Source organism: Jaculus jaculus, chromosome 8 (genome assembly GCF_020740685.1).
Source record: "Jaculus jaculus isolate mJacJac1 chromosome 8, mJacJac1.mat.Y.cur, whole genome shotgun sequence".
Taxonomy (NCBI): domain Eukaryota; kingdom Metazoa; phylum Chordata; class Mammalia; order Rodentia; family Dipodidae; genus Jaculus; species Jaculus jaculus.
The window spans coordinates 18,489,400-18,515,595 of NC_059109.1; the positions used below are offsets into that span (position 1 = coordinate 18,489,400).

Sequence of the window (26,196 nt, forward strand, 5' to 3'; positions counted from 1 at the left end):
TTTCTTTTTCCTCTTGCAAGAAAACAATTTCCTTCAATGCTACGTAAACTAAAAGTGTTTATTCATGATTTTTCATTTACCTTCCTTTAATTTATTATATGTACACTTGGGCCACAACGAAAAAGCGAGTTGCTAAACTTCAATGATAAATATGAGCATACAGGTTAAATGTGCTCTTAAGCACTGCATATGTGTGGCCACACATTGCTAATGTCTACTTCAGATCTGGGATGCTGCCTCTCTCCAGGCGCTCCTCCTCTGCGCAGGCTCTTGGGCACAGAACGCATCTCTACAGTCAGTCCTCCTCCTCCCCAGTGAGAGCAGTCAGGCCTTCATTCTCCTTTAGAAAACGCAGCGCTGAGTCAAAGTGGATGGGCTTGAGGTCTGACCAGATCACTTTTAGATTAACAGAAGCAGTCAGAAAGAACGTGGGTTTCCAGAGGGGGGAGAAAAAAAATAAAGTGCTGCCCCCTATATGTTGCAGTGTCTGTGGAATAAAGTGTCGTCCTAAAGAGGTAGAAATAATAGTGCGTATATGCGGCCGATATCCACATTTCAAAAACAAGGAGCACTGTATCTTTAAGGACTTAAAATGGATGGACTCCACTCATCTCTCGGATTTTTTCATAAGTAAGCCAGAACACCAATGACCAAGGGGTCTGAAAGATTAACCAAAGAAGTTAGTGCACATTTCCAAGCAATTATAAATATACTATATACAAGCATATCCATCTTTGGGTGACAGGGTCATTTTCAATCCATTTTTTTTTAAGAAAAGGTATTTTGTCTTTTACCTTTACAAAGCACTTTAAACTTACAAGCGTGTTCATGTCTTACTCATCATAGGTTTCTCTGAAAATAACGTGATATAGAAAGGAAATTATCCACACTTTAAAGAGGACACTGAAGCCTACTGGTCAAATGCCTACTGACATGGTGATGAGCTAGGGGTTATTTGTATAGAACCATTTGTGGTTAAAGGGTGCCTTGAATTCTATGCTGGGAAATTAGACACCGAACTTGAAAGTAAGAAGATGTAAGAGTGAGGTTTAAAAAGTCCCAATACTTGATGGCTTGCAACATGTGTATGAGAGTTCACACTATAGAGAAAAGAGCAAGGCTCAGTTTAATCAGGAAGAATGGTGTAGCTGTGTGCACAGGAAATATAGAAGCATATGGACTCAAAGATGATATAAATATCAGGAGGTCAACACTGTTAACAGAGAAAGGCTTGGACCTAATTCCTCTCTTGTTTGGTTCTGAGCAATACCGATCAGAAGAGGAAGACTATTGTATTAGGGAAACAAAGAATTAAGTTCAACCACTGAGAATATAAAATGAATTTGCTTGGAGGCCCCCCCTTTTTTTTTGTATGTCTCTGTGTGTGTTGTACGTGTGTGGTCACATGTGTATGTGCATGTGGAGGGCAGAGGCGGATGTCACGTGTCTTCTGGGTTGCTGTCCACTTTGTTTACTAAGATAGCACCTCACACTTGAACCCACAGCTCGCTGACTGGACTGGTCTAGCTAGCCAGCATGCCCTGGGCATCGCATCTCTATTCCTCAAGCACTGGGATTTCAGCTGGGCTACCACACCCACCTGGTACTGGTCAGAGGTTTTGTTAAATCCACAGATATGTCTCGTGCAGGAAATACCCAGCATGGTACATTGGCAGATGTAGCACTTACTGAGCAGTGGATTTAGGAAAACATCTGCTTGTTGATACATGAAGACATTGGTAAAATCAGGAACAAAAAGCTGTTAAAATACCATATTTTTCTGACAGGAAAAGTGAAGAAAGCCAAAGACATACCTGTAGACCAAGTAGCCAGGGGCATTAGTTAAGACGGACTGTGTCATAATACCTAATAGTTGGGGCTGTCGGGCCAGGGCAACATTATAGGGACCAAATCATAGGCAAATAAAAATAACAATCTGGGACCGAGAGAAGCAAGGTCATGCCACCTCTCCCTTGAGGAAGGAACTGCGACGGAGTTCAGTGAGTTGTGCAATACATTGGATGAGTGGGATTTACTGAGTGCGGTGGTCGCAATCAGATGTCCCCTGGAGCCTCATGGATCCTGAACACTTAGTTCTTAGCTGGTGGGAAAGTGGGAGGTAGAGCCTCGCGGGAGGAGCGGAGTTGCTTGCGGATGGGCTTAGCGGACTGTTATAGCCAGCTTCCCCTTACCAGAGCTCAGCTCACTCCTGCTGCTACCTGTCAGCTCCTATGGCAACATGCGATGCCCACCCTCGGCCATCCTTTCTCTGCCATGACGAAACAGCCCCTCAAGGCTTTAAGCCAAAATAAAAACCACCCCCCCCCAAAAAATACCCCTTAGATGTTTTTGTCCAGCAACACAAACAGCACAGCTGCTGCATGTGGTAGTAGGGTGGCATGTGCTTGCTGCCGGCCTCACGGGCCCAGTCCAAGGTCCAAGGGCACAGGAGGCCGTGGTGCTGCCTCTGGCTTGTTGGCAGCTCTGGTGCTGGGACAAGCATGGCACTTTTTCACTCCTGTGGCTGTGAGGCTGGGGACCCAAGAGCTTTCATGGGTTGATATTCTGAGACAGAGAGCGTGTGTGGAGTGTGTGCGTGCATGTGTATTCGTACGCATGTGGGCACGCGTTGTGTGCACCTGAGTGTGCAGAAGAGAGACTGATACTGGCTGTCTTCCCGTGACGTTCTCATCTCACTTTTTCAGACTGAATCTTCCCCTGAACTTGGAGTTCACTGGTTCAGCGAGACTAGCCAGCCAGCCAGCTGCTAGGGTTCTCCAGTCTTAATCTCTCCAGTGCTGGGACACCTGTGCATGCCACCCTATCCAGCATTTTATGTGGACGTTAGAAATCTGAATCCAGTCCTCATGTTTGCATGGCAAACACTTTTCCCACTAAACCGTATCTCTAGTCCTCATGGGGTGACTACTCTTAAACATTAAGTTTATAAATAAGTCCTTCCTGGTGTGATTCTGTGTTTAGCAAGCAACATTCTGATCAGCACTTGGGTCCCCACAGTGCTTTAGGAGGACACACACTGGCCTCTGAAGACGCCAGCATCTAGCCTGTTTGCTGAGTGTGTGTCGTGTGAGTACGGCAGCTGTTCTCGCCTCATTGTCCCTCATTGCCCTGGGGTCAGCAAGGTGACTTGGAAGTCTTCATGAGTCAGGTTGCTGAGCTCAGCTTTACTCTGTAGTAACCAGCAAGGCAGAAACAAACACCCTACAGATGCTAGCTGGTAAGCCAGTTTCCTTGGTAACAGCCTCTCACCAAGACACACTCCCTTCAAGTTTCCATAAATTAGCTGCAAGATCTTGAGCAACTCAGTACTCTGCATCCGCAAAGGAAAAAGTAGATAGAGTGGAGTGGACTAGTGGTCAGCTCTGCCGCTTTCTAGCTGTGGCAACCTGAGCAAGTCTTTTACACACCGAGACATACTTTGTCACTGGAAAAAATGAAGACAGTAATACCTGCTTTTTCTGGGTTCCTATAAGATTTAGAAATATATCTAAAGAGCTTAGTACATATTAAGTACTCCTTCCTTAGAAATGTTCACGTTGTCTGCCCTTCCTGAGCCCCATATGTCAAGAGAACATGTTGGATCAGGTTTCCACCATTTTACTTGAATATTCTTTTTGTTCTTAATTCTACCTGACTCTTAATATTCCTGTAATGGTTTCTCCAATACTAGAGTCATAGGAATCTCATTTTCCCCCTCTGCCCTTTATCTTCCACATACAGTTAGTTTAAGGTCCTATGTAATAAGCCACAAATGTCCCTTTAATCTATTGCCTTTCCATTTCTACCACTGTCTGTCTCCTGGCTGGACCACCACCCAAAACGCTTTTTCTTTTTTCTCTCTGACTTGGAACCTATCTTTTTTATTGCTTCCAAAGTAATTTTGAGGCCAAAGAAACCTTAGCTTGTGGCTTCCATGCCTGGTTTCTAAATGACTATACCATGACTAAACATGCCCACAAGGTCTTTTCCACCCGGGTCCTTAAGAGAGCCTCTAGCCTTACCCACAGCCTGCCCTGTGTGGACTAAGACTCTGGTCCCACTGAGTTCCTGCCATTCACACATGACGGCTGCTCCTTCCTGTTAACTGCTACTGAAGCCTCGAAGCCCTGTGCAGCCTTCTGGGGCCTTCAGACACAAGCCACATTCACAGCACCGTCCATGTTCCCACTGGGTACTGTTTATACCATTAACACACACAAACACCAGCGCCTTAGAAAGGTTCTGTCCTCCATGAGGCTGTCTGGGTGTGATGCTGAGAACACAAGATCACGACCACCTAGCCTGGCCACATGACTTAGACTTTGGCTTCTGTTTCCTCCTCTATAAAAGAGGAATATGACAGGAGCTTGCGGAATAGACTGTTGGTAGAACTCAATGAGTTGAGCCCCCAAAATAATGACAGCAGTGTTGGCCATGTACGAAGTAACTTGGTCTAGGATCTGTGTATACACTTAACCGTTTCCTCTGTCATTTCCTCTACTACAAAGGACATGTGTTCTTCTCAGTATTGAAGCACCTTTAAGTTCCTAGTTCATGAAAACCTGCATTTTCAGTAAGAAATACACAGTTCTGAAACAATTCTAAAGTATTAATATAATCAAGACCACCAAATGTGTTTTATTTATTTATTTTTGTTGACTCTGGTATACTTTATACTAGGGTCTGAGTAGAAAGGGTCTCTCCAGAAGGCTTACAGGTCGAAAGCTTTGTCCCCAGCCAGTGGCATAAGTGACAGGTGACGGCATCATGGGACAATGACTTTATTAAGAGGATGGGTGAATTCATTCGTGAGTTCTTCCCCAATGGGACACTAAGAAGGTAGGGCCTAGTTAGAGGAAGCAGGTCACTGGAGGGGGTTATGTCTTATCCCTGGCCACTTCCTATAGTGAGCTCCCTACTTAGTGGGTGCTGGAGGTGAGCAGCTTTGCCCCACCACGTACTCCTGCCGTGGTGTTCTGCCTCACCAAAGCATCAAGCAATGGGGCCAGCTGAAAATGGCCGAGATCTCTGAGATCACGAGGCCAAACAAAACCTTTCTCTTTGCAGGTTGTTTGGGCAGACAGACATTTTGTCACGGAGATGAGAGGCTGACCACCAAACGTGCTTTGCCTCAGACATTCCCAAGGGGTTTAGCTGTTGGTTTCATCTTACAACTGCCCACAATCCCTTAGTGATAGCATTGTCTTCCTAAGTCTAAATTGCCATCTCCAATGAGGGCGGTGCTCAAATCTAGAGCTCCATCCCTATGGTCCCCCCAAGATTCTGACCTATACAATGGGGAGGGAACTCTCACGCATCACCACGCAGATGTCCTGTGTGTATCGAACACTTTCACTCTATATCTGAACTTATTGAACGCAAAACCCTCTTCCCTGCAAATGAGCCCCAGCTGTAAAACGTAGGTCATCCTCAGTGCACTAAAACTCAGATCACTGCTCAAGGTCCCGCCCGTCTTCTCTGCTGCAGCCATTCCTCTGTCCTTGTTCAGTCATGCTTCTACCCTCTAAAAACCTGTCAGAGTCTGTCCTCATTTCCCCACTGCTTCCCCCGTCTAAGCCACTGTTAGGCTCGCGTATCCCTCCTGACCTTTTCCTCACCCAGGGAAGACAGAATGATCTAAAAACGCAGGTTTAGCCCAGCCAGTGTCCGTCCCCATGTGTGGGGTTCCCTTGGCTCTCTCAACCTGGCTTCTGCCTCTAATGTCACCCTGCTCCCAGCTGTTCTTTATCCCATGGCTTGTTGGGCTTCTAGCAGTTTCCATTACTTATGCTCTTGGTTCACTCCTCCCTCTCTTACGGCATCACCACCTTTTTGCTTAGCTAAGTCTCATTCATTCTTTAAATCTCAGTTCTAAATTCTTCTTCAGGGAGTTTTTTTTTTTAAACTTTCCAGTCTAAGCTGTAGCTTCTTGCTGTTTCTCTTCTTAGTACCAGGGTTTTTTTTTGACATAACTGGAGTTTCTTATTCAAGTCTAAGTGCTTTTAAGGGCTTGGCATAGAGTAGGTGCTCGATTAAATGTATAGATTGCTATATTACATATAATTATATATGTTGGTTTTTGATTGTTTCAAATTCTAAGCCCATAACTCATATGGGCATTAAATATTACCAGCCATGAGTACTTTGTTTTTATAATATAATTTAAGTCTATGTAATTCTTTATTTTAGTTTACTTAGCAAAATGCAACATCTAAACCACATGAGAATGATATGATACCTTCTTATAAAGCATGGTCTTTATAGTAAAATAATAACTAATATAACATTTGTCATTAAGGTAACAAATTTTAAAGCTGCAAAATTTCATAAAAAGAGCTTTATTGTATAATCTATATATGTGTAATCTACTGAGTTTTAGCTAAGTTGTCCACTAAAAATCTATCTTTATAACAGATTGTTGAGGAATGCATCCGGTTTATTTTACCCAAGTCTACCAAGAGAGACAACATGAGTTTAAGGAGAGGTGAAAGATAAAAATATTTTCAAAAGAAAGGACAGGCCTTTCTTTCTTTCTTTCTTTTTTCTTTTTTCTTTTTTTTTTTTTGTCTTTTGAGGTAGGGTCTTACTCTAGCCCAGGCTAACCTGGATTTCACTATGGAGTCTCGGGGTAGCCCTGAACTCACAGCAATCCTACCTCTGCCTCCCAAGTACTGGGATTAAAGGCGTGTGCCACCACACCCGGCTCAAAGGAGGAGCAGGATCATGTCACAAACAAGTGGGAAAAAGGAGGAAATATTTAGAGTAAAAATAATTAAAATATAAAGAAAAGAAAAATGAAGAAAGGGCTGGAGAGATGGCATAGTAGTTAAGACACTTGTTTGCAAAGCCTAAAGGCCTAGGTTCAACTCCTCAGAACCCACTTAAGCCAGATGCGCAGGGTGGTGCATGTGTCTGGAGCTGGTTGACAGTGGCTGGGGGGCCTGGCATGCTCATCCTCTCTCTCTCTCTCTCTCTCTCTCTCTCTCTCTCTCTCTCTTTCTCTCTGGCTCTCTCAATAAATAAATAAAATTTAAAAAAAGAAATGAAAGTGAAGGAAGATAAAAACCCTAATTTACCATTCTCAGCCATGATGGTAAAAAGCCTTTATATAGACTCATGAATCCTTCTCCTTGGACGGCCTGGATCAAGCAGTCACTTGACGACTTATACAAAAGGCCCCTGGAAAGGAAGCAAGAGACCTCTTGAAATTTCTTCTGTGAAAGCAGACGTACAAGCAAAATAAAATTGTCTAAGTAAGTTAACATGAGTTAAATATTTTCTGTTCATTTAGAACAAATAATATTAGTGTATGTGTGAGCACAGACCGCTTCATCTGAGTTTAGTATTTCCATAGTTGACTCTTCTGATTCATCTCACCCAAATAAAAGTCTACATTTTCAGTAAGAAGTACACATGGTATACACTATGGTCCTAAGCTGCAGCCCTGGCCCTATGCTGCAGTTTACTTCACTCTTTGGAGTGAACAGACTGTGTGGGTCACCTGAAAGGCATAAGCTTATAAGGAAAGTGGTTTGTCAACTCTCAGCAGAGCATGCTTTCAAAAATGCTTCAAGAACAGTTAAGTCACAATGACTACCTTGTGTCTAAATAAGGGGCCTGATAGTTAGCCTGTTTCCTCAAAGGCATAGTGCATGTATTCATCAACAAAGAACAGGTAATTCCATAAAAAATTTTTCTTCATTGAACATGAACATACTTCTGTCATAAATACCTACAAGAAAGAATCTTTAAATAACAAGATTATTCAGGCATGCAGCCCACGCACACAGAGGCTGTTCCATCTACCTTCCTTGTTTGTCTCGTGGTTGGTTCATTATTCGACTTTTGATGACATCCGCTGGTGTTCCCAGAATAGAAGCCACCAGTCCAGAACACAAACTGTGGACAAACGTAATAAAGCTGAAAGATAACATGCAGTAGCTCCTAAGTTCTAAGAAATGGGGTTAAATATTTTAAAAGAATGTAATGTTAGGTATATGGTTGTAATATTCTTTATAGCAATGTTCTTTTAGATTTAAATGACTGCCTTGTTCAAGAAACGGATAGAAATTAAATTAGGAGAATGCCTGTCAACAAACACATGCCCCCCTGACGCCAAGCAGTGAACAAAATGAGTAATACCCTGCTGTGGAGATTTTACCTGGGGAGAGGCAAAGAAGAAAGAGATAATTTCAGATGTTAACAGGTGGTGTGGAAAAAAATAAGATAGGCAGAGACAGGGAGGTGACTCAGCAGGGAAAGGCATTTGCTAACAAAACAGATTCAATTCCCTAGCACCCACATATGGCCCGATGCACAAAGTAGCGCACATGTCTGATTTTTCCTTTCCAGTGGAGAGAGGCCCTGGCATGCTCACAATCCCTCCCTCACCTCCCTCCCTCCCTCCCTTCCATCTCTACTTCCTTCCTTCCTTCCTTTCCTGTCTTCCCTTCCTCCCTCCTCTCCTTCCTTCCTTCCTTCCTTCCTTCCTTCCTTCCTTCCTTCCTTCCTTCTTTCCTTCCTCTCTCTCTCTCTCAAATAAAATATTTTAAAATAAAATAGGCAAATGTGATAACAAGCCAGCAGGGCATGGCTCTAAGGATGACTGCAGAACTCAGTCAGAAGGTAGGAAAGCATGTGCAAAAGAGTAGAAGATACTTGGCCCATTTTTACGCACACCCCTATATATTTCTATTTATTTATTTGCAATGGTGGAAGGGAGGGAGAGAAGAAGGGAAGGAGAGGATATGAGAATGGGCATGCCAGGGCTGCTACAAATGACCTCCAGACATGTATGCCACTTTGTGCATCTGGCTTTCCAGGGGTACTGGGGAATCAAGCCCAGGCCCTCAGGCTTTTTACAAGCAAGCACCCTTAACCTCTAAGCCATCTTCTCAGCCCACACAAGTATCTCTAAATAGCACTGATTTGAGACTCTTAATATAGTTCCAGGAACCAAATGAGAACAGTAGGAAGCCAAGGAGAGTGGACATCTGAAAGGAACTCATTTTAACGGAGAGCTTGGAATGGTGTTTCAAAGAGACTAAGGTCCTGGCCTCAGGGAATGTTAGAAAGGCCACATTCCTTAAAGCCCTTCTATCTGAGCCTTCTTCTCTCTGCACCCCTCCAGGTATCATGTCCTCCTTTTCTGAACCCTACAGTAACTAGTCATTTCCTTGCCGGAGTTACAGTTCATCGTCCTGTTCTCCCTCCGTACAAGCTCCCTGGGTGCCACTGTAAAGCCCTACAGGGGACCTTAAGCACAGCGGGTGGCCACATGCACTGTTGTTGAGCTGAGCTGCAGCCAGTGGTCAGAACCTGTTCCCGGGATGGCCCCACCAACTGTAAATATTTGGCAAGATTTCATCTAAAATATGTTTCAATTCTGTCAGTCTTTTTTTAAAAAATATTTTTTAAATAGTTTTTTTGTCCATTATTTATTTATTTATTTGAGAGCAACAGACACAGACAAAAAGACAGATAGAGGGAGAGAGAGAGAATGGGCGCGCCAGGGCTTCCAGCCTCTGAGAACGAATTCCAGACACGTGCGCCCCCTTGTGCATCTGGCTAACGTGGGACCTGGGGAACCGAGCCTCGAACCGGGGTCCTTAGGCTTCACAGGCAAGCGCTTAACCGCTAAGCCATCTCTCCAGCCCTAAAAAACTATTTTTACTTATTTATTTATTTACTTGAGAGAGAAAGAGGCAGAGAGGGGGTGGGGGAGATCAATGGAGGGAGGGAGAGAATGGGCACACCAGGCCAGCTACTGCAAACGAACTCCATACTTATGCGCCCCCTTGTGCATCTGGCTTATGTGGGTTCTGGGGAATCAAACCTGGGTCCTCTGGCTTTGTAAGCAAGTGCCTTAACCACTAAGCCATCTCTTCAGCCCCTGTCAGTCTTTTACACATTAACTACAAGGCTTTAAAACACTACTGTTTACAAATATACTACCTTCCTCCACTGAGGGTGACACCAGAAGATTCCTGACTGAAAGATTCCCCAAAGTTGGAAAGTCCGTCACCAATTGGAGAAAAAGTGACACAGAATAGGGGGGTCAAGTTGACATCTCTTACCTGGATAAACCATGCGTGGTGATGTTTTCCTCAAGTGGTGTGTTCAATACCAGGTAATGCTTCACCGTGTCGTAAGTGGTTAAGTCTGGCAAAGAAGAAAGGGTGGAATATTCATCCTCTCCCGGTGAGTGTCTTTGTGTCAAGAATATGCTAGGCTTGGGGTAGGAACGTGTGCCCCGTTGGCAAGCAGAGGGAAGCAGGGTTACCAGTGGAGGGAGAGGAAGAGTAGAAGAAAGAGACGCGAAATTGTACCACTTGAACACGTGAATCCAGCTAGGCCAAACTCTTCCTTCACCCTTGGACATTTTAGACTTTGAACTGAAGACTTCCTTTTTGAACCTCAGTTGAGCTGAGACCCTTTCACTTAAAAACAAAAGGTCTTAACCATATCATAAACTGTTATATCCACATACTTTCCTATATCCTACCTTCCTGCATTTTGTGTTTTGAAGCTAGAGAATTAGGTGGATAAATGTGAAATCATACGTCATCTGAGTGAAGGTCTCTACCAACATAATTATGTTAAAAATGATTTCCCTTTATTTTCTCTGATGTTCAGTATAGCTTATTGCTTTGTCAATAATATATATCACCATCTTAGTAACATTAGCTACCTCAGCCCTTCAAAAATGAGTTTGAATCTTTTTAGCTTTGTTGAGGTATAACTGAAAGGTTAAAATTGTTTGTATTTGATGTATATAAAAAGAAACTGGTAACTGAAAATGAGAGGTGAAGGGTAAGGGAGGATTAAGGGCATGTTCTCATTTCCAGCCTGGGGTGCCACGCGGTTTGGGATGGATAACCGGGAGGAGAGATCTGGACAGTGTGTATGTAATGAACATCAGCCAGTTTCATGAGTCAGCTTTAATTGAAAAGGAAAGTGTGGAATTGGATAGGAGAAATAGTTTGGAATTTTCTCCTTATTGGTACAATTTGCCTGTCTGTGTATCCTTTCACACATCACTGTAGAATGAGGTGTGTGAGTTATCGAGAAATGATGCAATTATGATGCATGCTATTAAAAACACAAACTCACAATTTTCACAGCCCCGATGAAAGTCTGTATTATCTAGGTGACTGGGACTCAGAATTCAACCAGGTTTCATTTACCTCCCATGTTCACCAGAGCTGCTCTTTGAATGTTGGGGACCCAGCCTGCCCACAGCCCACGAATTCCACCTTCAGCTACGATTTTTGCAAACGCATGGTGTACACCCCGAAATCTAAGAAAAAGAACAACAAAAGAAAATGTGAAAGTTCTATATATTCTTGTATATGGAGAGCAAGTAGGCAAGGCTCACCTATGGCTGATATAATTTAGAGCAAATCATTAGAAGTAAAGGATTAATAGAAACTGAAGGAATATACCAAAGCCTAATTTCCAGATAAACTCAATAATTATGTTTTTGAAAGCTACTGTTTTCCTGGTTTCTTTTTTTAATTCTTCTTCTTCTGTTTTTGAGACTGGGTCTCATTACTTAGTCCAGGAAGGATAGCCTTAAACTTGCCTCCATCAGACACCACCTTGCCCAACATTATGTAAACATCTTAATGGAAAGCATTATAAACTATGTCATTTTCTTATTTTCCCACAATGATTGAAATACCTCTCTTGATATTTTATAGCATTAATTCACATGCTAATTACAAGAGAAAACAGTGCTCATCTAACTTCTAAATTTATTTTACTGGCAATGCACACTTTTAAGTTTTTACAAATAACATTGGAGGTGTAGTTGTGGCAAAGTACTGACCCAGCATATCCAAGGTGCTGGGCTCAGTCCCCAGTACCACAAAACAACAAAACACAACCCCACCAAAGGACCAACATGGACTCTCATATTCGTTTATGATCCAAACATAAAAGTAGAAAAGACAATTTAGGAATTCTTTTTTTGTTTGTTTTTTTGGGTTTTCAAGGTAGGGTCTCACTCTAGCTTAGGCTGACCTGGAATTCACTATGGAGTCTCAGGGTGGCCTTGAACTCACGGTGATTCTCCTACCTCTGCCTTTCACGTGCTGGGATTAAAGGCGTGCGCCACCACGCCTCGCTAGGAATTCTTAAAATAATATTGGCTCTATGAAAATTATTATCCTATCCTTTCCCCCCCCCCTCTTGCTCTTACAGGTAAAAAATGGTGCCTAACCATGAACCAAATTTGAAGCCTCTTGCATAAAAGAAAAGCTTGGGCTTGAGGAAGCCAGAGCCCATCTAGCGTGGCAGTGCCTCTGTACACTTACTAGCTGTGTTGCTTTTTTAAAAGATTTATTTTTATTTTATTTTATTTATTTATTTGTGAGAGAGATTGTTGCAGTCAGGTTCACACTGCTGGTAGGAATCACCCAACCAAGAGCAGCTTGTGGGAAAAAGAGGTTTATTTTGGCTTATAGGCTTGATGGGGAAGCTCACGATGACAGGGGAAAACGATGACATGAGCAGAGGGGGGACATCACCCCCTGGCCTAATAAGGTAGTCAATAGCAACAGAAGAGTGTGCCAAACACTGGCATGGAGAAACTGGCTATAACAACCATAAGCCTGCCCCAACAATACACTAGCTCCAGAAGGCATTAATTCCTAAAGCTCCATCAGCTGGGAACTTAGCATTCAGAACACCTAAGTTAATGGGGGAACACCTGAATCAAACCACCACAGAGATATACAGAAATAGGCAGGTAGAAAGAGACAGAGAGAAGGAGAGAACCAGGGCCTTCAGCCACTGCAGATGAACTGCAGATGCATGCGCCCCTTGTACATCTGGCTTATGTGGGTCCTGAGGAGTCGAACCTGGGTTCTTTGGCTTTGCAGGCAAGCTCCTTAACCACTAAGCCATCTCTTTACCCCAAGCTGGGTTGTTGTTTTTTCCAGGGCTGACACTCCCCAAATCTTTCCACAAAGATGTCATTTTGACATGCATAATTGTTCTTATGCGGAATGGGAAGCTATGATCACAAACAATGATCTTGGTAGCCAAAATGTATTGAGCACTTATTAAGTTTATTTTACACACGTTACATTTTAATCATGAAAATTCTGGAGTGTATGCATAACATTCCAGTCTACACTTGAGGAAACAGTAATGGTTAGTGAACTTGAAGTTGGAGTATGATAAAGGCGGGCTTTGAATCTCAGCCTGAGCCCATGACATCTACTTCAACATCTGGTAGTCAACCAAAAGTTTTCACCACAGGAACAAAAAGGAAAAAAAAAAGCAATCTGAAACAACGCAAAGAAAAAACAATGGGGAATCAGCGTTAGAAACAAAGGAGACAACAAAGGAGATTCTGGGGTTCTGTGACACCTGGTTAGGTCACAACACTGTTTTTTTTTTTCAAGCCCTTCCTCTTTATAGTCCAGCCTCACTTCCCAGAGCCAGCAGGATGGGAGGGAGCTGGGCGCCGTGGCTGGCATGAAGCCCTCCCCCAGCGCCTCGGCTGGGCATTGATCTGCAGCAGATTTCTCTGTACTCAGCTCAAGCCCCTCCTCCCTGTCCCTGCGTCCTGGGCCGGGTCTGTCTGTCAGATTTGCCCTTCCCCAGGGAGAAACGGACGAAATGACATTTTAATAAATGGTTGAACCTAAAGGTCTTTGAAGAAAGGGAAGGGCTGTCATTATGGGGGTATAATGGGGCTTTATATCACAGAGGCACAATAAAATTCTTCCCTGAATTTCCTTCCTTCCGATGTAGGGAGAATGGGATCAGACAAGGAAATGGAACAGTTTTCCAAGACTGACCTTTCTACTTCCTTCTTTTTCAAGAGGAATGGCAGTTACGTGCCTGTCAGGAAATCCCTTTAAAGATGAGAATGCGGAGACCGAGAATGCCAACCCACAGTAACAGAATTGGTGCCTATCCCATGCCACATTTTCATGACCAAATCTGTTTTATTAATTTTTTTTTTAATTTTTAGTTTTTCAAGGTAGGTTCTCGCTTAAGCCCAGGCTGACCTTGATTGAATTCACTATTCAGGCTCAGGGTGGCCTCAAACTCATGGCGATCCTCTTACCTCTTCCTCCCCAGTGCTGGGATTAAGGGTGTGAACCACCACACCCAGCTTTTTTTTTAGACAGGGTCTTATAGGCCCAACATGACTTAGAATTCACTACTAATTAAAAAATAATAAATAAACAAATAAAACAGCTCACTAATTAGCCCATGCCAGCTTCAAACTCTTGGCAATCCTTCAACTTCCCAACTTCTGGAATTATAGGCACGATTTATCAATGACTGGCTCTGCAAATTCTTTACAGCATCCTACAGTGGGGTACAAGCCTAACTGCTTGTCTTAGAGAAGCAGCTGGAATTTACAAACACACATCATCTGTCTGAAAGAAAACACATGTACTTCACCACACACACACACACACACACACACACACACACACACACACAGATACAGGTTAGGTTTACTCTTAATGAATTTAACTTCCAAATCAAAAGAATCAATATTACTACCTTCACTGGAGATTGGGCTGCCCCTCAGGTAAACATTCAATAATGATAGGGGCGCAGGAGAAGGGACAGAAGCGTTACCTGGAGAGCTTACCTCAGCGGTTTCCCCTCCACTTTCCGCTTTCCTTCCATCTGCATTTGAACCTTCACCAGATCCGTTGGGTTGGCTAAAAACTGGCCAATAACACCAGCCATCATCCCTCCAATGACTGACTTCCTAATTGTAACAAGAGACATATGGTTTTTTAAAGTTGCCCTTCCTTTCACCAATTTACTGGTGAACCAATCCCAAGCTGGTTCAGATCCTGGGTAAAAGACTTAAGAAAAAGTGAAGGGAAGGACAGAGACAGTTTGATTGTTTACTGGCAGCTGGGTTCAAGGGTCCAAATGAATGATAAGCAAAATCAGAAATTCCAGGCCTTATGTGGCCAGAAATGCTTCAAAGAGCTAAACATCTGAACTGTTCATTTAATTGCTATTTAAGTCTGACTACAGGGTAATAAATACAGCATAGATATAACCAACCTAAGAGACAAGGGCTGATAAACCAAAATTTAAAAGCCACTATGGTCGTTTCCCAAGGGCAGGCTTGAAAACATTCCTCGTTTTGAAAGAACTCATTCCAGTCCCATGTTAATCCTCTCCTCTAAACCAGCTGTGAGCAAACTGAAAAATTATAAATGAGGAGGTACATGCGAAAATAGACATTGAACATTTTAGCAGGCAGTTCATAGTACAAAAAAAGTAATATGTTTCCCCTAAACTTAATTTTTAATTTCCCTGATTATTGGTAAGGTTGAACATTTTTCATGGTGTGTTCTTTTTTGCATGTGTGCGTATGTGTGGCATTGTAGGTGTGCATATACTTGAATGTATGTATGTGGGCACAGGTTTATGTGCATGCATGTGGAAGTTACAGGGCAACACTGTGCTTTCTATTGCTTTTCCACCTTATTTTTATGAGACCAGACCTGTGTCACAGCAGCTAGAATTCCTCAATTTGGATAGACAAGGCAGCCAGCAAGCCCCAGGTTCCTACTGGGATCATGAGCACACAGCACACCATCTGGTATTTGTTACAAGGGTGTTGGGAGATTGGAACTCAGGCTCTTGGGCTTCCTAGAGCAAGTAGTTTACCTACTGAGCCATCTCCCAGTTCCATTTTTACATGTTTAATGAAAATTTATATTTCTTTTGGGAGCTATCTCCAAACCCAAACTTGTAGCTAGCACCAGAGAATGGACTTCACTGTTGGTGTTTACCTAGGAACCCAGGACACTTAGAGAAGAGGGGCAAAGCTCTAATATTAAGCAAATAATAATTATGTATCAGACAGGGCCTCCAGCCACTGCAAAGGAAGTCCAGAAGCATGTACCACTTTGTGCATTTGGCTTATGTTGGTCCTGGGGAATTGAACCTAGGTCCTTTGGCTTTGCAAATAATAATCATGTATCAAACAGGTTGTACAAAATTTGACTTGTACTCCATTTCCATTTAAAAAATATCTTATTTATTTATTTGAGAAAGAAAAAGGAGGGAGAGAATGGGCGCACCAGGGCCTCCAGCCACTGCTAACAAACTCTAGACACATGTGCCACCTTGTACATCTGGCTTATGTGAGTTCTGGGGAATCAAACCTTGGTCCTTAGGCTTCACAGTTAAGCACCTCAACAGTTATGCCATCTATCCAGCCTTCCGCCCCCCCCCCCCCCTTTTTGAGATTTAGAAAGTACAGATTTAACAAAAGGTAGCTATACTTTTTCTGTGTTAAAGTTTTTTTGCAAAGTTTTTGGTTAAACCTGCTGTTGTTGACCAACTTTAATGTATTTGTTGTTTTTCTGTATTTGGGATGTGGTAATAGTGTTTTCACTTTTAACCCTCTTTTAAAAAATATTTTATTTTTGCTTATTTATTTGGGAGAGAGAGAAAGAAGCAGAGAGAGAGAGAGAGGCAGCTAGAGAGAGAATGAGTGTGCCAGGGCCTCCAGCTGCTTCAAAGAAACTCCAGAAGCATGCACCACCTTGTACATTTGGCTTACATGGGTCCTGGGGAATTGAACCTAGGTCCTTTGGTTTTGCAGGCAAGTGCTTTAACCACTAAGCCATTTCTCCAACCCCACTTTTTTAAAAAAATATTTTTTATTAGATATGGATATATTTAGTACGTAAACAACACATGTTGGTGCCACCCTTTCCCGCCTCCCTGCCCATTTTTTTGAAGAGGCCCTCCTCATTGGGGATGCAGGACAACCCCATGGGGATTGTTCATCGTGCATTATGGGGGCAGCAGTCAGTTATGGGAGGTTGGCAATGACTGTGCATAATGTACCAATTTGTGGCTCTAACAATCTTTCTGCCCCCTCTTCTGCAAAATTCTCTGAGCCATGTTGTGTGTGGTTGAGGTCTATTTCAGTGATGGGCTCTTCGGAGTCTCTGGATCTCTGGCTTGGTAGGAGATGAGTGTCCTCAGTGTCTACCTCCTTCACTCTTGTGCTGATATCAGGTTCACCAAGAAAATAGCATTCTTGCTCATCCCCAACTTCCTCTGGTTTCAGCTGGGGCCAGGGTGAATTGCTCCAGCTCTCTTGGTCCTTATTCAATTCAATGAGTTAAGGTTTGCAAGCTAAACACTGGGTTCTTTGGTTAACAGAGTGAAGTTTTGTTGTTACTAATCCTAATTGACACTGTTCATAGACAGGGAGTGAAAGTGGAATTTGAGCCCATCTCTATCTGACTGGAAAGCTCTGAGATTTTCAAGAGAGAGAAAATATTTCTTTTCCTGTTGCTCAAAGACTAGCATAGAAAATTTGACTTCACAAATATGGACCCTGGAAATCACTATGGTTCTTTTTAAAAATACATATTCTTAAGTTTCTTTGGATGTATATATGCATGTGTATGGACATGTCAGGGTATCTTGCCATTGCAGAGGAATGTGAGATGCATGCGTTACTACTGTGCCAGGCTTTATGGAAGAACTGGGGAACTGAACCCCGCTGGTGGGTTCTGCAAGCAAGACCTTTAACAGCTGAGCTATCTCTTAACTATATATGGTTCTTTATTTTATGTTTTAAAACATTTTTTGACAATCACTTTTATTTATTTATTTATTTGAGAGCGACAGACACAGAGAGAAAGACAGAGGGAGAGAGAGAGAATGGGTGCACCAGGGCTTCCAGCCTCTGCAAACGAACTCCAGACACGCGCGCCCCCTTGTGGGGAACCGAGCCTCGAACCGGGGTCCTTAGGCTTCACAGGCAAGCGCTTAACCGCTAAGCCATCTCTCCAGCCCCCGACAATCACTTATTTTTTGTGAGAGAGAACTAGCACACCGCATGCCACAGCCTTAGCCACTGCAAATGAACTCCAGATGCGTGTACCACCTTGTGCATCTGGCTTATGCGGGTTCTGGGGAGTCAAACCTGGGTCCTTAGGCTTGTCAGGCAAGTGCCTTAATTCTTAAGCCATCTCTCCAGCCCTGTGCTATGGTTCTTAATAAGCAACAACGTAAGTCTTCAAGAGATTACGGAATGTGAGAATAGACTACTTCAGGAAGAGCCTGGAAGACGTTGTGGGTCAGAATTCCAGATGTTTACAGGAGTTCAGCGTGCAGGAGTGAGTGAGGCAGAAGGGGTGGAAATAAGTAGAACAAAGCCAATTCCCTCCGCATTCACAGAGGAACATGACTCCAACTTGGCTCCTCCCTTGTGTGACACAGTAAGACACGGTACTTGTCTTGAAAGAATAATGTGGGCCCTTGGGGGTTAGGCGAGAAGAAAAGGTGAAGGAGAAACCACAGGGGATACTGAAAGATCCAGTGAGCACAAGACTCAGAAAGTCAAAGGTGTAAGTGACTCAAAAGGGGAGTTAGAAGGGCCTAAATATGCAAGGAGATGAAGATTTGGTACAAGGTAAATCTGATGCATTCTTCTTTCTTACATTTTGAGCATGGAGTACACTAGTTTATGGGTTCAAATCCCGCAACTGCTGTGCTCTTTTTCTAAACTTCTAAATTTACAACCTAAAAATAAAAGAAATAAAAAAATGAAAACAATTACAAAATTAAATTACAAAACTACAGCCTAAACTTCAGCAATGAGAAGCTGTGCGTGTAAACCTGGTTGCTAGAACAAGGCTTGTTCCTGGAGGACAAATCGTCACTGAATGCCTGTCTGTTATTATGCTTTCCTTATGCTCCAGAAGGAGGAACGAAGTAAGGTCCTGTGGGAAACTGGCTAATCCTGATAATCACATGGCCACAACCCATTCCTAAGGATTTTTTTTTCTTTATGAAATTTCAACTAATTCATAAGGGAAATGCAGATAAAGTAGCAATGGGAAAACTCAATGGCTTCAAACATGGAAGAGAGCTGAGTATGGTGCACAAGTCTTGAATCCCAGCACCCGGAGGCTGAGGTAGGAGGACCACTGTGAGTCTGAGGCCGGCCTGAGACTATACAGTAACTTCCAGGTCAGCCTTGGCTGGAGCAAAACCTATCTCAAAAAACCAAAAAGGAAAGCATGAAAGAGGTTTTGCTTAAGTGTAGAGAAGGCTTTTTGCTTTAGGTAAAAGGCTATAGAGTTACTGTTAGTTTTTTATTTAGTAGGACTAATACAAAGTGAGGAAAATCACTTATTTCCTTGACATTGGCTTAAGAACTGTATTACACAAAAATTTCTGATAATACAAAAGCAAGATTATGGTAATAAAAAACATGCATTAATCACAGGTTAGCTTGCTAGAGGAAAAGACTTTATTTTATTCTGTGATTCTTTCTAAGATTAAAAAAATTCATTTAGGGCTGGAGAGATGGCTTAGTGGTTAGGCGCTTGCCTGTGAAGCCTAAGGACCCCGGTTCGAGGCTCAGTTCCCCAGGTCCCACGTTAGCCAGATGCACAAGGGGCGCACGCGTCTGGAGTTCGTTTGCAGAGGCTGGAAGCCCTGGCGCGCCCATTCTCTCTCTCCCTCTATCTGTCTTTCTCTCTGTGTCTGTCGCTCTCAAATAAATACATAAAATTAAAAAAAAATTCATTTAGAAATTTTATCTAGGATCAACAATATCTAAATAAAATTTATGTATCCATGTAAACCAAATTTATGTATTCAGGTAAACCAAATTCAAACATGTGAAAAAATTTAAGGATTTCACTATGTCCTTAACCACTTCACCACATATTTATGGTTTTAACCATTTTACTAGCCAGCTAGATAGTATGGAATTTACCATGCATATGATCTAAATAACATTTCTAAAACAGAGATTAATGTCTTTTGAATATGATAACCACAAAAAATACAAACTAATAGTTTAATGTGTCACATTTATATTCACCAAGCCAGACTAACAATTAGAACATGGTTAGTGTTAGAACAAAGGTACCCCACTAGAATTATTTTTTGGAAGGATTTTTTTTTTTTAAATTTATTTATTTGAGAGCGACAGACACAGAGAGAAAGACAGATAGAGGGAGAGAGAGAATGGGCGCGCCAGGGCTTCCAGCCTCTGCAAACGAACTCCAGACGCATGCGCCCCCTTGTGCATCTGGCTAACGTGGGTCCTGGGGAACGGAGCCTCGAACCGGGGTCCTTAGGCTTCACAGGCAAGCGCTTAACCGCTAAGCCATCTCTCCAGCCCTGGAAGGATTGTTTTTGAGACAGGGGCTCATGTAGCAGAAGCTAATTGGAACTCATGTTCCTCCTACCTCTGACTTCCCAGTGCCGGGATTATAGGTAGGCACTACCACACCTAGCTTAGAATTCTTTTAAAATACTAATGTATGTGTATGTATGTGTGTGTGTGTATGTATGTATGTATGTGTGTGTATGTATGTATGTATGTATGTGTGTGTATATATATATATATATATACACACATATATACACACATACACACACATACATATATATATGTGTATATATATGTGTATATATATGTTATATTTGTATACTGTGTATGCAGTATGCAAAAATGCTCTACTATTTGCACAGCTATTATAAATATTCTCTTAACTTTAATACAAATACATAATTATGCATAACTGTAATCAATAAACAACAAAGCCTTTGAGGATCACAACATATTATTTTCTAAACAAAACTTACCAAAGGGGATAATGCTTATCCTCACTTTTGCCAAACACAACCTCTCGGAGATGTTCATATGTGACCATCCGACCTCCAGAGTACACTGTGTAAAACAGGTCATTGAAAATACAAATTCAGTGCTCTGCTTAACCAAGTAACAGGGCATTCTGACCTGCCCTAGTTAATCTGGATGTCTTTCTCTCAATCCCATGTATTTCTGACACATGGGCTTCTTGGAATTAATTCCAAGAGGGACATACTCCTACAAGTCTTGGACTTCTGCACACTTCTTGTCTGATCTCTCTGGATTAAGATCTCCTTTTTCTGCTTTCTTTACCCCACTGAACCTTTAAGAACTCAGCTCCATATCTATTTTAGAAAGAGCTGACTAGCTTTCCCCCAATAGCCTCAGCTGGGCAGTGCAGACTCTTAGCTCAGCAGCAATTATCACACAGATTAATAATTAACTTGTTCCTGTTGCTTATCTTTCCTTCAGACCATGAAGTTTTACAGGAAGGTTCTGTGTTTTTACTACTTCAAATATGCTGGTCCACAGCTTGGCATATACAAAGGGCATTCTAACCAAATAAGCACATGTAACATTAATGGAGAACTCTTTTTTTTTTTCCCCAGTAAAGTTTCAAACAGGTGAAAAAAAAATTAAGAGCAAAATAACATATGGTTGCCAACAAAATACAAATGAGAAAAAGTGAAATTCAGAAATAATGGGATACCAAAGAAAAAGTATTTAAAAGATGGAAAAATGACATCATTAAAATCAGTACATGGTTCATGCAGAGAGCTTTTCCTGAGAGGTCAGGAAGTTAGATTTGGTATTTCAAGAGCATTAAAAATACACACAGACACACACACACACACACACACACACACACACACACACGCAAAGTACCAAAACAGTAACAGGTTTTGCATATAATTCTGAGAGGTTTTTGATGAATGCATGCTAACTTTCTCATCTGCAAAACAGTATCTAAAAATAGAAAGCCAGTAACTAGGGAGAATGAGGAACTTTTTTGGTCAAGGCAACAGTAAATATATATATATATATATATATAAAGGAATACTATGTCTATTCAACATTCCTTAGAACTGAGTGCAAGATCTCTTGTTTATAGGGTGACCAGTGAATAACTCCTATTCCTGTAAGCATCACTTTGGAAACAGAGTTTTTGTTGTTTTTGAAGTAGCAATTCTCTGGCCGTGGTGGCGCACACCTTTAATCCCAGCACTCGGAGGCAGAGGCAGGAGGATCACTGTGAGTTCCAGGCCACCTTGAGACTACATAGTGAATTCCAGGTCAGCCTGGGCTAGAGTGAGACACTACCTCAAAAAACCAAAAAAAAAAAAAAAATAGCAATTCAGTGGAAGAATCTTTCCTAAAATCCACAGAGGTAGTTCAATGGACTTGAGGACTTTGGTTCAAGGTCACCTGTATTGCACATAACCTGCTTAACCCACGAGACAGGTGAATGGAGCAGCCTGGCCTATGAAGTACAGGACGGAGATCAGTCAGTGTTAATTTTCAAAGAACATGACAAAATTTGAATACTGTGTGGAGAGTTTCTGAAGGGAAAATATGAATCATTCATTTTCCCACGTTACAGCATTAAAGAGTTCATGTGTGTGTGTGCCTGTGTGTGTGTGTGCAGAGCTGTGGAGGCCAGAGGACAACCTCAGGTGTTGCTCCTCAGGAATGCCATATGCCTTTGTGGGACCAGGTCTCTCATCTGCCTGACTAAGCAGGCTAGGCTGCTGGCCAGGAAGCCCCATGGCCTGTCTGCCTGTCTCTGCCTCCCCGCTGTTGGGATTATAAGTGTGTGCCAACATGCCCCTTTTATTAATACATGGGTTTCTGGGAAGTGCAAAGCAAGCATTTGACTGACTGCGTTATCTGCCCGGCCTTAAAGAACTTTTATTAGGGAATTTTCAAACATGCAGAAAGGCAGAGAAGATCTCTCTTTTTTATATTAAGATTTATCAAAATTACTAACACGTTTGCCAGGTACTGTGTCATTTTAAAGTACTTTACAGATATTGCGATTGTTTTATCCTTAAATATTTCCATATGCATTTCTAAAAATTTAGCATAGTACCTCTCATAATAATTGGTAGTTAATATTTTCTTCTATTGAGTTCTCACAGCTGGACCCAGCTGGTCAGAAACGCAGGGGAGAGGAACACAGAACCCGTATCAAACTTACCAGTTAGAAGCAAGATAAATACCTACGTGTCTGTAAATGGCCGGGGTCACTCCTTGCCAGAGCTTTAGGAAGCCTTCCTCTTGGACGATTCCTAAAGCGGTGCGGACCATGCCCCGGTAGGGGGCAGGTTCTCTTGCACTGTCTCCCAACCGAGCCAGAGCAGCCTCGCCTTGCATTTGCAGTCGAGTTTTTGTGAGGTCAAGGGGAAAGGTTGCTAACAACAACAAAAACAACAAATGAGGGGGAAAACCCACACCACTCAGGAAGCAAACAAAAATTCTTCAATCGTATTACTAATAGTTTTCCACCATTTGCTGGTTCTGAAGTTTTACAATACATGAAAATCAGTTAGGGAGACTGATAAAAATACAGATCTCTTAGGCCCGTTCTCATATGTTCTGAGTTCGTAAATGAATGGTTCAAAATTAGTGGATTCTTATACACTGTATCAAAGCATCCCAGATCACTATGAAAATTCAGAACGTGGCAACCATTGATGTGCTTTCATTCAGAAGTTCCCATTTAAACTCTATTTTCATGTCACCAGTAGGAAATAACTTAAAAGTATCCGTATTCTGTTGTGTCCCCTTGACTTCAGCCATGCTTGCTTCAGATCTGATATAACTTTAGGATACTGTGTTACATATTCTTAGGTACTGTAACAAACTTGAAGCTGAGTTCTATAATTTCATGGTTGATTTTCACATGAAAATCAGTCACAGACCTGTTTGAGATACAGAAAATGCAATGGAATTTACAATGACTACCTTTATGTAAGTGTCAATGCTGAATATTCTTTTCTGTCTCTCCCCCCACCCCCGTCCCCGTGAGTGTGTGTGTGTGTGTGTGTGTGTGTGTATGTGTGCATGTTTGTGCCTGGGCCTCTTGCTGCTGCAAACTCCAAACACATGAGCCACTTTGTGCATCTGGCTTTATATGGGTGTTGGGGAATTGAACCTGGGATGGTAGGCTTTGCAAGCAAGTATCTTTAACTGCTGAGTCATCACCCAAACCCTCAATATTTTTTCAATTAAGGTGTTTATTCAATTATTTTTCCAGCACTGATAAGTTTTATGCATGTCCTACTCATGACTTATTTATACATTCCAACTGTATTTGCTAAAAATATTGTTTACATGCTGAATGAAAAATAGATCTTGTACCTTGAAACATGGTTAAGCTAAATGACCTACATCAGGAAGATCAAACTGCTAACTTCATACACAGTGTCCTGAATAACTGAAATAAGGACATTTAGACAAGTTCATGGACATTGCTGACATTACATAAGACTTTCCAGTGACCACTAACCTTTTCTATATAAACACACCTCTTCTATAAAATGCAAGAGAGGGAGAGAGGAACAGAATGTTAAATCTTTTGTAACTATGAGAGAGTGTGTGTGTGGGGGGAGAATGTTAAATCTTTCCACTGGCCTTTAGAAAAGTAAATATCTCGCCAACAGAATAACAAATTGCTTGCATGTAATTCTTCAATATTTTCTTAACATATGAACCTGAAAATTTCAAGTAGGGGCCTCTTTCTTAAACACACATGTGGCTAAATAATTTTTGTTTGGTTTAGGTCTGATGCTCAATGGATTTGTGTTCCATTTTCCCTCCTTAGGCTTTGATTCCCCTGCCGCCCATCCTTATTTCTCACACAGTTCCCTTGTTTTGTTTTTGCAGAGGTTGGGGTTCCACCCAGGGTCTTAGATGTGCTAGGCATACACTCAACCACTGAGCTATTTCTATTCCCATAGCTCCCCCCCACAACTCTCTCCAGAAATTGTTAACAGGGGTATTCCTGTACAAAAGCCAGTGAGTTATAGGAAGAAGCATCAGTTAAAAAGCAAGCTGCAAAATATATCTAATCATTTAGTAGTGAGATTTGAGATTTCCCTAAAAGTTGATGAATTTTATTTCAGTAAAATCAACAACAACAACAACAACAACAAAAATTGTCCATCAGCTTCAAAATAGGCCAAAGGGCAGTAGGGAAAAAATGCAAAGGACCAAAAGACAGATGGGAGCTCGTTATGCTAGAAATAATAATAATAACGAAAACCTTAAAACAGGCCTAATATTTTCCAATGAGTAATGCATCAGAGGTGTTCCTTCTATTTTTTTTAATAGGAAAGATGACATAAGGGTAATGTGAACTGGTTTCTAGAGAACACAGGCTCTGTATTCAAGAGAACACAAGGCTTGTGGAAGAAACCCACCTATTCATGGCACAGCATCCTCACTCCACTGTAGATGCTTCCTTTGTTTTCTGACCTATTCTGACCGATGAACCTGTTCTCCTATGTTCTTATGAGAGCTGAAATAGTTGCATCGCCACGAGCAGCACATTGTAGCTGGCTTTGCATGGCTCCCTACTACTGTTAAGAGGGTCACCCAAGGGACTTTTGGACTGTATATAAGTCCTACTGGCGTAGCAATTATCATAATGTGCCATTGAACAGGTGCCTTCCCTGGCATTTAACCCTTATTTACTACTGACTTCTCAGGATCCTTCCTGCAAGGTAAACCGTGTAGGTTAAGTTCAGCTCCAAGAGGGCAAGCGACCGTTGGATTTAAGAAGATGCCATGAATCGTTAATAACTTTTAAGCCCCACAAGGTGAGCCGCCAACTCGAACTCAAAAGACACCATGAGGCTGTGTAAGAATATAAGTCACGACAGAAATAATGAGAGCTGTGTTTCTTTAAAAAGGCCATCCTCGGGAAAAGGAAGATGATTCCTAGGGAGGGATGACGGATGGTCGTACACATCCAAACCGGGGACCACATCATCCCAGAGGGGACTCATCGAAATCCGCCAGCAAAGGACCCCGGCGATCTCGGACGTGTGGTCCCAAAGCCGGCCTAGCCTGGCTCCGACCCCATCCTCCGGGCGGGCGCCCGCCCGCCCGTCCCCGTCCCCCCCGCGCGACGCCGCAGCCACTTGCCCGGGAGGCCGAGGCCGAGGCGGGGGCGCCCGGGTACCTAGCTCGGCCACGGTCGCCGCGCAGCCCGACAGCAGGAACTTGCTCGCTCGGGGCCATCGCTGCACGAGCGGCACACGCATCTCCTCATCCTCCGGCACGGACATCCAGCTCGCAGCAGCACCGTCGGACCGCAAAGCACCCTCTGCCGCCGGGTGCACCTGCCACTTTCCCAGGGCGGTCCCTTCTCAACCCGCAAGAGGTCGGGTGGGGATCATTTCCCTCGCTAGACCTCGCAGACCCTCCTCCTTCCTGCCTAGCAGCCTCAGCCTCCAGTGGTCCAGAGGCAACCCCCCCTTCCCCTCCCCCTGCACACGGACAAACAAAAGAGGAGCCCACGAGGCTTCTGGGAAATGTAGTTCCACGGGCTCCGA

General features: G+C 42.7%; 1 protein-coding gene across 2 annotated transcripts; it reads right to left on the reverse strand.

The window, feature by feature from the left end:
- Slc25a27 (solute carrier family 25 member 27) lies at nucleotides 1-26,113 on the reverse strand. Of its 2 annotated transcripts, none has more exons than XM_004653039.2 (9): nucleotides 25,824-26,113; nucleotides 22,858-23,049; nucleotides 20,632-20,716; nucleotides 14,624-14,746; nucleotides 11,187-11,299; nucleotides 10,077-10,161; nucleotides 7,807-7,899; nucleotides 7,077-7,179; nucleotides 1-659 (listed from the first exon to the last, which is right to left on the reverse strand). In XM_004653039.2, the coding sequence occupies exons 1-9, from the start codon at nucleotides 25,927-25,929 to the stop codon at nucleotides 588-590; spliced, it is 972 nt and encodes a 323-aa protein (XP_004653096.1). In that variant the 5' UTR covers nucleotides 25,930-26,113; the 3' UTR covers nucleotides 1-587. The 2 variants fall into 2 exon arrangements, with proteins under 2 accessions (XP_004653096.1, XP_045013693.1); XM_045157758.1 differs by having other exon boundaries at nucleotides 25,787-25,906.
- Nucleotides 26,114-26,196: the final 83 nt, after the last annotated feature.